The sequence below is a fragment of the Salvelinus fontinalis genome, chromosome 32, assembly GCF_029448725.1.
Source record: "Salvelinus fontinalis isolate EN_2023a chromosome 32, ASM2944872v1, whole genome shotgun sequence".
NCBI lineage: Eukaryota > Metazoa > Chordata > Actinopteri > Salmoniformes > Salmonidae > Salvelinus > Salvelinus fontinalis.
In genome coordinates, this window is record NC_074696.1 from 30,767,885 (window position 1) to 30,780,116 (window position 12,232).

Sequence of the window (12,232 nt, forward strand, 5' to 3'; positions counted from 1 at the left end):
CGCTTCGAGGAAAAACAACATTGAGACGCCGACGTGGGCCCCCGACGCTCACAAGGACTGTTTTCTCTCAGCCTCGGTGGCCGACGTGATTAAGTCATATAGGCGTGTTAACCCTGGTAAGGCTGCCGGCCCAGACGGCATCCCTAGCCACGTCCTCAAAGCATGCGCAGACCAGCTGGCTGGTGTGTTTACGGACATAGTCAATCTCTCCCTATCCCAGTCTGTTGTACCCACTTGCTTCAAGATGTCCACCACTGTTCCTGTACCCAAGAAAGTAAAGGCAACTGACCTAAATGACTATCGCTCCGTAGCATTCACTTCTGTCATCATGAAGTGCTTTGAGAGACTTGTTAAGGACCATATCACTCCACCTGACACCCTAGACCAGGGATCATCAGTTAGATTTAACCGCTGGCCAATTTTTTACTGGAGCAGATGGTCGAGGTGCCGGCACATAATACAAAATCATTTGTAGACTGCAAATTGACCGCAAGAAGCCCAAACAGATATGTTTGACTAAAACATAATCATTTCTAACCTTGCTTACAATTGGCGAAGGAAGGCAATAACACCTCCACCACACTGATGCTCAACATGGGGACCCCACATGGATCTGTGCTCAGACTACTGCCCTACTGTATGTACATAGTCATTGAACACTGGTTATTTTCATAATGTTTATATTTCACTGCACCTGCGATAGCATCTGCAAATCTGTGTACTTGACCAATACACTTTTGACACACACACACACATCCCACGGTGTTGCCTCGGCGGGAGCCCACCACATGGAGCTCTGCATGATGTAATCAAGCCTGTTAATTGCACAGCAGTGCCATGGCTCATACTACAAAAGCCTTTTAGTGAGAGCCCACTCAATTCTCACTTGTTGGCTGCCATTGTGTCCCAATTGTTGTTGGAACAACTGGATAGTATTTATTACGGCACAAGAAGAGTGGGTTAAACATCTAGATAAATCAAAGATTTAATCATATCTCTATGGGCTTGAAGTTCTGGTTTGAGTGTTACCGTCTAAACTAAAGCACGTTTTGGTGCAAACCCTATTCATTTTCTGTTTATTTTAATAATTATAATCATAGTATTAATATATGCCATTTAGCAGATGCTTTTATCCAAAGTGATTTACAGCCATGCTTGCATACATATTTAGTATGGGTGGTACCGGGAATCAAACCCAATATCCTGGCGTGACGAGAGCCATTCTCCACCAACTGAGCTACCGAGGACCATTATTATCAAGGTCCTACTGAAAGAGGGATTGACTCTTGTTCAAACTGATTCACGTAGCCAGTATCAGTTCCTCGTTTTATTCTAAGATGAATCACTTGTTGAAGTAGGCCTGTTATACCTGATGGGGGGTTGACGGGACAAATCTCACCAACTCAGCCTTGTAGAGGTTGTAGACCTAGTTACATTTTTATGAAGCGTTCTTGCCTCAGATGAAGTGTGAAATCCATTGTGACTATGGTGTCCTCAGGCTACCTCTCCCTGTCCTCCCTGTCACTGCTAGCAGTCAGACTCACTGTGTTGCTACCTGGTGTGTTTCCTGTATTGATGTCTCAGTCTTCTCTGCTATCCCAATCACAACACTTCTCTCTCCTTCTCATGGACCATACTGTGCGGCGTGTGTCTGCGGCGCCATACAGTACAGTGTGTATCTAGATAGCTGTCTCTGTTTGGGCTGCTGCCCCAGACAGAACCTCTGTCTCCAGGTAGATGGAGGATGCTGAAGTGTTTTTGTTTCATAGACATGAGACTGGCACAGGCAGAGTGTGCGCGTTCGTTCTCTGCCCCCATCGGTTTTCTGTGGCTAAGGGGAGGACAGACATACAGATCAGTCCTGGTGTTTCCCTCTCCTGACCCGGCCACTCTAGTGGACCTACCTCATCATATACTGCTAGTTGTCCTGGCAACTCTGTCCTCTGCTCCTGTACAGGGGCGTCTGTGTTTGCCTTAGCTCCCAGTGTGCCTCCCTCCCTGACTCCATTCTCAGTGTTCACAATGAAATGAATCAGTTCTTCACAATAGGGATGAAGCATCAGTGGAAAACAACTTTCTTTCTGCCTGTGTATAGTATGGCTTCAGCAGCCAACTACTATGAGACAGAAAAGTGGTTCAGGTAGGGACTTATGTAGGAGTTGCAGTACCACATTCAGTCCACAGAGGGAAGTAGAGACAGTGGGAACAGGGTTCAGTCTTTGCTTTCTTGGACTAAACCGATTGTAGTGGTATACTGGCAGGCTATATATAGCCTAATGGAGTGTGTATTAATTATAAGTGAATGTCACTGTTTTTATGGATCTCCTCTGCGGCACCATGTCTTCCAAACAGACAGTGTAAGACCCGAGGCAGCTGTGTGTAGGACATGGACCAGCTGGAGTGCCCGTGTGTGTTCCACCTGTGGCTGCTCACAGCTACAGTCACAAGTGATGTGACTGTTCACAGCTACAATCCCTCCTTCACTAATCGATTCATCATGAATGAAACCAATGTTTTTTCTGTTCTTCACCAACAGGGTGTTGAGGGTTCACTAGCTCTGCTCTTCTGTAGTAAGACCCCAAGAACTTTTGCCAAATCTTTTCACCACTGCTATGTTTGTTGTTCTATACAGTTCAATATTGTTTCACTCTTAGAAGTGCTCATTCAAGTGGATGTTAGGCCTCACTCTGCATGCTCTTTCTGTGTTAGCTTGATAGAGACATTATGGTGTTTCCGTCTCAGAGGTCTCAGACAGCCATAGAAAAAGGGATAGAAAAGGGCGTGTGAGTCAGACTAAAAGCGTTTGGGAAGCTAGTTATTTAAATGGGGCTTGTTTCATGTCTCCAGTTTACATGGGTTTGTTCTTTCTGGGGTAGACCGAGCTCTGTTTATTACTTGAGCAGAGAGAGATCTCCCAGCCGTCCATGAATAGCGTGATTGTGTCTGTCATTATTTGTGATGCAGGCTGTTTTTGTACTGCTGATTAAATCCAGGGCTAACACCTCAAGTTTCAATGCTCGCTGGCTGGGCTACCTGTTCATTAAGGTGGTGTCAACATGGAGAAATGAAGGTCTTTCTCTCTCTTCATGCCTGTCTCTTTAGCCATCTTTCATTCCCCTTCTCTCGGTTAATCTCTCCTCTCTATCCATCTCTCTCTGCCGCAGTTGGTGCCTCTTCCTCCCCCCTTCTCTCTCTCTCTCTCTCTCTCTGTCTCTGTCTCTGTCTCTCTCTCTCTCTCTCTCTCTCTCTCTCTCTGTCTCTGTCTCTGTCTCTCTCTCTCTCTCTCTCTCTCTCTCTCTGTCTCTCTCTCTCTCTCTCTCTGTCTCTCTCTCTCTCTCTCTCTGTCTCTCTCCCTGTCTCTCTCTCTGTCTCTCTCTCTGTCTCTCTGTCTCTGTCTCTGTCTCTCTCTCTGTCTCTCTCTCTGTCTCTGTCTCTGTCTCTGTCTCCCTCTCTCTCTCTCTCTCTCTCTCTCTCTCTCTCTCTCTCTCTCTCTCTCTCTCTCTCTCTCTCTTAATTCATTAACACAATCTATTTTTCATTTCCCCCCTACCTTGTCATCTTTTTGGGGATCAGAAGTTTCCTACGTGTCCAACAGAGTGTTGTACACCACATGACCAAAAGTATGTGGACACCTGCTCTTTGAACATTTCATCCCAAAATCATGGGCATTACTATGGAGTTGGTCTCCCTTTTGCTGCTATAACAGCCTCCACTCTTCTGGGAAGGATTTCCATTAGATGTTGGAACATTGCTGCGGGGACTTAATTCCAGTTGGAAGTACAGAACCATCTAGAATGTCATTGTATGCTGTAACGCTAAGATTTCCCCTCTCTGGAACCATGAAAAACAGCCCCAGACCATTATTCTTCCTCCACCAAACTTTACAGTTGGCACTATGCATTGGGGCAGGTAGCGTTCTCCTGGCATCCATCAAATTCATCTTTCGGACTGCCAGATGGTGAAGCGTGATTCATTACTCCAGAGAACGCGTTTCCACTGCTCCAGAGTCCAATGGCTGCTGCTCGGCAATGGAAACCCATTTCATGTAGCATCCGACGAACAGTTATTGTGCTGACATTGCTTCCAGAGGCAGTTTGGAACTCGGTAGTGAGTGTTGCAATCAAGGACAGATGCTCTACGCACTTCAGCACTTGCCGTTCTGTGAGCTTGTGTGGCCTACCACTTCGCGGCTGTATATACTGTTGAAGTCGGAAGTTTACATACACTTAGGTTGTCATTAAAACTCGTTTTTCAACCACTCCACAAATTTCTTGTTAACAAACTATAGTTTTGGCAAGTCGGTTAGGACATCTACATTGTGCATGACACAAGTAATTTTTCCAAAAATTGTTTACAGACAGATTATTTCACTTATAATTCACTGTATCACAATTCCACTATGTTGACGGCCTTTTAAACACCTTGGAAAATTTAAGAAAATGATTTCATGGTTTTTGAAACTTCTGATAGGCTAATTGACATAATTTGAGTCAATTGGAGGTGTACCTGTGGATGTATTTCAAGGCCTACCTTCAAACACGGTGCCTCTTTGCTTGACATCATGGGAAAATCAAAAGAAATCAGCCAAGACTTCAGAATAAAAATTGCAGACCTCCACCAGTCTAGTTCATTCTTGGGAGCAATTTCCAAATCCCTGTTGGTACCACGCTCATCTGTACAAACAATAATATGCAAGTATAAACACCATGGAACCACGCAGCCATCATACCACTCAGGAAGGAGACGCATTTTTACTAGGATTAAATGTCAGGAATTGTGAAAAACTGAGTTTAAATGTATTTGGCTAAGGTGTATGTGAACTTCCGACTTCAACTGTATAGTGTACCTTACTAGGCTCTAAAGGTCTAGTCTAGTTCACTTCTCTTTCTCACGCTTGTACCTGCAGAGTAGTTTATTTCGTCCCCAAAACGTGGGTGTTTGGCTATAAGTCTAATTAATTATGTGTGTTAATTATGTGTGTCTTAAGTCAACTTTTGTTCCCATCAAAAAATACTAAACAACTAAGTTTTCTACAGTACATTTATAGCTTTGGAGGTTCTGTTTGTTTTCCTCCAGTGACTCTATCTAGCTCTGCTTAGGTTGTATCCCAGAGGGCATCGTATTCCCTACTAAAGTAGTCAAAAGTAGTGCACTATATAGATAATAGGGTGCCATTTGGGAAGTTACCTTAGTGTCCAGCTGCTTAGAACTGGCTCCAGCTGTGTCCAGGCAGCTGTATGGTGGTTGGTCCTGGCCCCAGCCTGAGACAAGCAGGTTGCCTGGTGTTCAGACTCTACCCACTCTAGCTTGCTGTAGATGTCTGTCTTAGAGGCGCTGTCTCACTTTCTGCTCACTCTATCTCCGTTTCTGCTCTCTCTCGCCTGGCACAGCATGCCTCAATACATAGGCATAGCTTTCATATGCGGGTAATGCTGCGAATACCCACAACATTGCCAGCCCAGTCAACCCTAAACAATTCCTGGAAAATATGCAGAATTTAGCTGAGCTCTTCGAAGTGTTCGCCCTGGAGTCTCCGGTTCTCCGAAAACATTGTGTGTAGCATGTTGATGACCACTACCACCACTAAACATACTGAGGTCATGTTTTTCCTCTCAGTGGACCAGGTAAAGCTGATGGATTGTCAGATCATCAGATTGCTCAGAGGCTTCTTCCTCCTGAAGATCTAAGGCCTGGATAAAACATCTAAGGCTAGATGTAATGATGCTGATGTGGTATGACAGGGTCAGCGCAAATGTACCAACAGTCCATTCATGCATCTTTCATTCTCATCTAAGAGCCAAAATGGGCCTCTGATGGGCCTCTGACCTCACACCCAAGTAACATAAATGGTTCTCATTCCAGGATGTGTGTTTATTTTTTACTCTATTGTAGAATAATTGTAAAGACATCAAAACTATGAAATAACACATATGAAATCATGTAGTAACCAAAAATGTCTTAAACAAATCAAAATATATATTCATATTTGAGATTCTTCAAAGTAGCCAACCTTTGCCTTGATGACAGCTTTGCACACTTAGCATTCTCTCAACCAGCTTAATGAGGTAGTCACCTGGAATGCATTTAAATTAACAGGTGAGCCTTGTTAAAAATATTAATGGAATTGCTTTCCTCAATGCGTTTGAGCCAATCAGTTGTGTTGTGACAAGGTAGGGGTGGTATACAGAAGAACAAATTATGGCAAAAACAGCTCAAATAAGAAAAGAGAAATGACAGTACATTACTTAAAAAAAATATAATAATATTTAACCTTTAACTAGGCAAGTCAGTTAAGAACACATTCTTATTTACAATGACGGCCTACCAAAAGGCAAAAGACCTCCTGCGGGGGAACGGGACTGGGATAAACAAAATATACTGCTCAAAAAAATAAAGGGAACACTTAAACAACACATGCACATTTGTGGCCTGCTGAAGGTCATTTTGCAGGGCTCTGGCAGTGCTCCTCCTTGCACAAAGGCGGAGGTAGCGGTCCTGCTGCTGGGTTGTTGCCCTCCTACGGCCTCCTCCACGTCTCCTGATGTACTGGCCTGTCTCCTGGTAGCGCCTCCATGCTCTGGACACTACGCTGATAGACACAGCAAACCTTCTTGCCTCAGCTCGCATTGATGTGCCATCCTCGATGAGCTGCACTACCTGAGCCACTTGTGTGGGTTGTAGACTCCGTCTCATACTACCACTAGAGTGAAAGCACCGCCAGCATTCAAAAGTGACCAAAACATCAGCCAGGAAGCATAGGAACAGAGAAGTGGTCTGTGGTCACCACCTGCAGAACCACTCCTTTATTGGGCGTGTCTTGCTAATTGCCTATAATTTACACCATTTGTCTATTCCATTTGCACAACAGCATGTGAAATTTATTGTCAATCAGTGTTGTTTCCTAAGTGGACAGTTTGATTTCACAGAAGTGTGATTGACTTGGAGTTACATTGTGTTGTTTAAGTGTTCCCTTTATTTTTTTGAGCAGTGTATAATACTGTATCATCTGCATATACATGGATGAGAGAGCTTCCTACTGCCTGAGCTATGTTGTTGATGTAAATTAAGAGTGTGGGGCCTAGGATTGAGCCTTGGGGTACTCCCTTGGTGACAGGCAGTGGCTGAGACAGCAGATGTTCTGACTTTATACACTGCACTCTTTGAGAGAGGTAGTTAGCAAACCAGGCCGAAGACCCCTCAGAGACACCAATCCTCCTTAGCCGGCCCACAAGAATGGAATGGTCTACTTTATCAAAATCTCTGGCCAACTCAATAAAAATAGCAGCACAACATTTGTTAGAATGAATCTCATTGGTGACATCATTGAGGACATTCAAGGTTGCAGTTACACATCCATAACCTGAGCGGAAACCAGATTGCATACCAGAGAGAATACTATAAACATCAAGAAAGCCAGTCAGTTGATTATTATCACATTTTTACAACACTTTTGATAAACAAGGCAAAATAGAAATATGCCTATAACAGTTCGGATCAGCTTCATCTCCCCCTTTAAATAAAGGACAGACCGTGGCTGCCTTCCAAGCAATGGGAACCTCCGCAGAGAGGAGAGACAGGTTGAAAAGGTCAGAGATAGGCTTGGCGATGATAGGGGCTGCAACCTTAAAGAAGAAAGGGACTAAACCATCTAACACAGATTTTTGGGGGGTTCATGTTTAAGGAGCTCCTTTAGCACTTCCGACTCAGTGACCACCTGCAGGGAGAAACTTTGTAGCGGGGCAGGGGAATAGAGGGAGGAGGATCGGGGCTAGTCGCATTAGAAGGGGTGGGAGATTAGGAAATGTTGGACAGGCTATGAGGCATGGCTGAGTGAAATAGGAATTCTGACTTAATGAAGTGGTGATTAAAGAGCTCAGTCATTTGCTTCTTATCAGTAACAACCACATCATCAACATTAAGGGACATGGGCAGCTGTGAGGAGGGTTTATTCTTCAGGTCTTTAACTGTTTTCCAGAACTTCTTTGGGGTTAGACCCACAGAGAGAGAACTGCTTCTTAAAGTAACTCACTTTGGCCTTCTGGATAACCTGAGTGCACGTTTTTCTCATTTGCCTGATCGAGAGCCAGTCAGCCTGAGTATGCGTGTGCCGAGCCTTTCGCCAAATGCAGTTCTTGAGGTGGAGTAACTGCAAGATCACAGTCGAACCATTGGCTAAACCTGTTTCTTAGCGTCCAATGGTCTTCGTCAGAGGGGATCAAGCTGATTCTATACTATTTTACAGAGGCCAATTCATGAAGAAATGCTTGCTCATTAAAGTTTTTTAGCGAGCGTCGATGACAAATCAGGACAGGACGTTTCACTGAGCAGCCATTACGAACACAGGCTGTAAAACAGTGATCACTAAGGTCTATACAGAAAACACCAGACTGATACCTTTCAGGATTATTTGTGAGGATAACATCAAGGAGAGCAGCCTTTTCTGGGTGTTTGGAATCATACCTTGTAGAATTGGTAATCATCTGAGAAAGATTTCGGGAGTCCAATTGCTTTAGGACTTGGTCAGGTGTTTATTTATTTATTTTTTAACCTTTATTCAGACAGTGTAAGGGGCCAGGAGAGAGCTTAGGGCAGGTAGGGTACAGGCCGGTGCTAATGGAGGACGATAGCACCCAGCAACAGTCAACAAAGGGCTATTTGAAAGTTTAATGCTTAAAACCAGCAAATCAAATTGTTTGGGGACAGACTTGGTGGAGACAACCGAGCACTGAAGGTGATCCTTGGTAAAGATTGCCACTCCCCCACCTTTGGAAGATCTGTCTTACTGAAAAAGGTTATAACCAGAAGGTTAACATCAGTATTCAAAACACTCTTCCTTAACCACGTCTCAGTAATGACCAACCCATCTGGATTGGAGCTGTGAACCCATACTTTCAATTGATCCATTTTATGTAATAAGCTTCTAGTGTTAACGTGCAGAAAACCCAGGCATTTACGAGAGCAAATCAGGGAATCAGATATCAGAGCACAAGTCAGAATTGGGGCTACCAACAGTAGATGGGCCAGGGTGTACATGCACATTTCCAGATATCATCAGCAGTAATACAATCAAGGGACGGCGGAAGGTCAGTCAATCTGGAAAAATTTCAAGAACTTCGAAAGTTGCTTCAAGTGCAGTCGCAAAAACCATCAAGCACTTTGATGAAACTGGTTCTCAGGAGGACCGCCATAGGAAAGGAAGACCCAGAGTTACCTCTGCTACAGATAAGTTCATTAGAGTTACCAGCCTCAGAAATTGCAGCCCAAATAAATGCTTCACAGTTCAAGTAACAGACACATCTCAACATCAACTGTTCAGAGGATACTGTGTGAATCAGGCATTCATGGTTGAATTGCTGCAATGAAACCACTACTAAAGGACACCAATAAGAAGAAGAGACTTGCTTGGGCCAAGAAACACGCGCAATGGACATTAGACCGGTGGAAATCTGTCCTTTAGTCTGATGAGTCCAAATGTGAGATTTTTGGTTCTTACCGCCGTGTCTTTGTGAGACGCAGAGTAGGTGAACGGATGATCTCTGCATGTGTGGTTTCCACCGTGAAGCATGGAGGAGGAGGTGTGGGGGTGCTTTGCTGGTGACACTGTCAGTGATTTATTTAGAAATCCAGGCACACTTAACCAGCATGGCTACCACAGCATTCTGCAGCGATATGCCATCCCATCTGGTTTGTGCTTAGTGGGACTATCATTTGTTTTTCAACAGGACAATGACCCAACACACCTTCAGGCTGTGTGAGGGCTAATTGACCAAGAAGGAGAGTGATGGAGTGCTGCATAAGATGACCTGGCCTCCACAATCACCCCACCTCAACCCAATTGTGATGGTTTGGGATGAGTTGGACCTCAGAGTGAAGGAAAAGCAGCCAGCAAGTGCTCAGCATATGTGAGAACTCCTACAAGACGGTTGGAAAAGCATTCCAGGTGAAGCTGGTTGAGAGAATGCCAAGAGTGTACAAAGCTGTCATCAAGGCAAAGGGTGGCTACTTTGAGGAATCTCAAATATAAAATCTATTTTAATGTGTTTAACACTTTTTTTTGGTTACCTCATGATTCCATATATGTTATTTCATAGTTTTGATGTCTTCACTATTATTCTACAATATAGAAAAAAGAATGAAAAACCCTTGAATGAGTAGGTGTGTCCAAACTTTGGACTGGTACTGTACATTATATACTGTGTGTGTGTGTGTGTGTGTGTGTGTGTGTGTGTGTGTGTGTGTGTGTGTGTGTGTGTGTGAATAAATAAAACGATTATAACAGGGAGAGAGCGAGAACTAGGAAGAGAAAGACGGGGAGATGAACAGGAGATATAAAGAGGGAGAGAGAGAGAGTAAAATAAGCAAGACTGCTTTGGTTAGCACATTATTACCAGCCTGTTGCTTTGAACCCAGCAGGAGCTGCAGTGCACCTGTCTCGCACACCTGTTTAGGACAAAGCCACATGGGCTATTCAGTTGATGTATCATTCATTTGTTGCTCTTTTCCCTCCAACCATCCAGTCTGGTTCAAGTGGCAACAGCTGCCTCACCCGTCAGGCTCAGGTGGCTGTAGGGTTTAACATTTAACATAAATCAGTCTATTTAGTTACACAACAACACCCACACGGAGTGATGCAATGCTATCGTTGAGCGATGATAGTTGGCTGACCTGCCAACCACCAACTGGCAGCCATTAATCTTTCACCCTGGGGTGTAATAGTATCAGCCTCAAAACATCAGTTGAACAGGTTTACACTTTGATGATGTCGGCAGACACACACACACACACACACACACACGGAATTGGATGATCTCAATAATATGCAACTAATAATATCAATCTTCTCGTCTCGATGCTGACGTTGCCAACAGAGCAATCAACTCTAGATGGTTCTTTGTCAGTAGTTAAATGCTTACAAATGCAGGACAAATTGCATTTCAGTTACCTGTTGGTACAAACACTTGAGATGACGCCCTGCTTATTTCCTGGTTTAGAACCTTTTTGACAATGTGATGTGGTGTTTTGCTCATTTCACTGTCATGCTCTGCCAAGTTCCAACCTGACTTGAAAGTTCCTACTCAGCATTATGTTTTCGGATTCTTTTTTGCTTCGGTGTACAACTGAACATCATGTTTGTTGTGGTCCAGTTAGTGTTGGGAGAGAGTCGCCTACTACTCTCCCCTTTTTACGCTTTCAACAACACAGTCCTTGTTTCTGTAGAGCAGTTGGGACAGTTTAGATGTGTGTTGAGAAGGGTAGCTGTATACTGTCATTGCCTGTCTTTAAATCAGTACTGACTACCTCCGTGAGGTTGTCCTGAGATTTAGAGTATAATGCTTCATTACATCTCTGCCTCTCTCTCTCTTTAACTGAATGTTTTCTCTCTACTTTATTCATTGTCTTGTTCTATTGTTTCCTATAGAGAAGTTGTTTGGAGAGTTCCTGAGCTGGGACCTAGAGGAGGCTGTGTCTGAGCTGCCTCTGAAGCCAGGCCAGTCTGTCACCCTCACCGTCAACGTCAAAGTCAGACTGGACTTCTCTGGAGGAGAGAACCTGCTACAGGACCTCAACGACGGTGAGTGGTTGAAATTCCAGACGAGCCGCAAAGGTCCCCCAGTCAAAATCATCCAGGCACTCTGCGACCAACGTTGTCAATAGAACCTAAACTCTTTTAGGCAGGAGACAACAGACATGGATTACCAGCACCCCCACACTCAACAACAGTGATGTTCCCAATATAGCACAATTCTATTGGTCTATTTTGGGTTTTGCCTTTCTGGAAAGCATTGAGTTCCCAGCTCCATGGCCCCATAGCACTGGTTAAACATGTACTGGATGCAGAGTTGAGTCTCTGTGTACTGCCCTACCTAGTAGCTGAGTGTTCCAGAGAGGTGTTGAGACAGGTTCGTTATCTCATCGAACATTTATCAGACATAACCATGCAAACAGCAGACTTCAGCCCTAACTCCTCTCAATTTTATTTATCTGCCTCCCTCTCTTCCTCTCTCATGTCCTTTCTCTGTCTCCCACTCTCTCTCTACTCTTTCTCCTATGTGATGTGCTCCTGCATACATGAGAAGAAACCAGAGGAGAATAGAACTGAACTGACGTGTTTAACTCAGCGGCCCCTGCCTCACTCACTCGCTCTCTCCCTCACTCTCTCCCGCTCTCTCTGTCTGCCCCTGCCCCTCTCTATCTTTGAGGTTATTTAACAGATACTCTTTAAAGTTTTAAT

General features: G+C 44.2%; 1 protein-coding gene across 5 annotated transcripts in view; it reads left to right on the forward strand.

Moving 5' to 3' along the window:
* LOC129831073 (trafficking protein particle complex subunit 9-like) overlaps positions 1-12,232 on the forward strand; it is a 364,192-nt gene that overhangs the window by 127,269 nt on the left and 224,691 nt on the right. For all 5 annotated transcript variants that reach the window (XM_055894093.1, XM_055894098.1, XM_055894095.1 and 2 more), the window contains one exon: positions 11,420-11,572. In XM_055894093.1, coding sequence (XP_055750068.1) covers positions 11,420-11,572 — 153 coding nt within the window. The remainder of the gene's footprint in view (positions 1-11,419; positions 11,573-12,232) is intronic.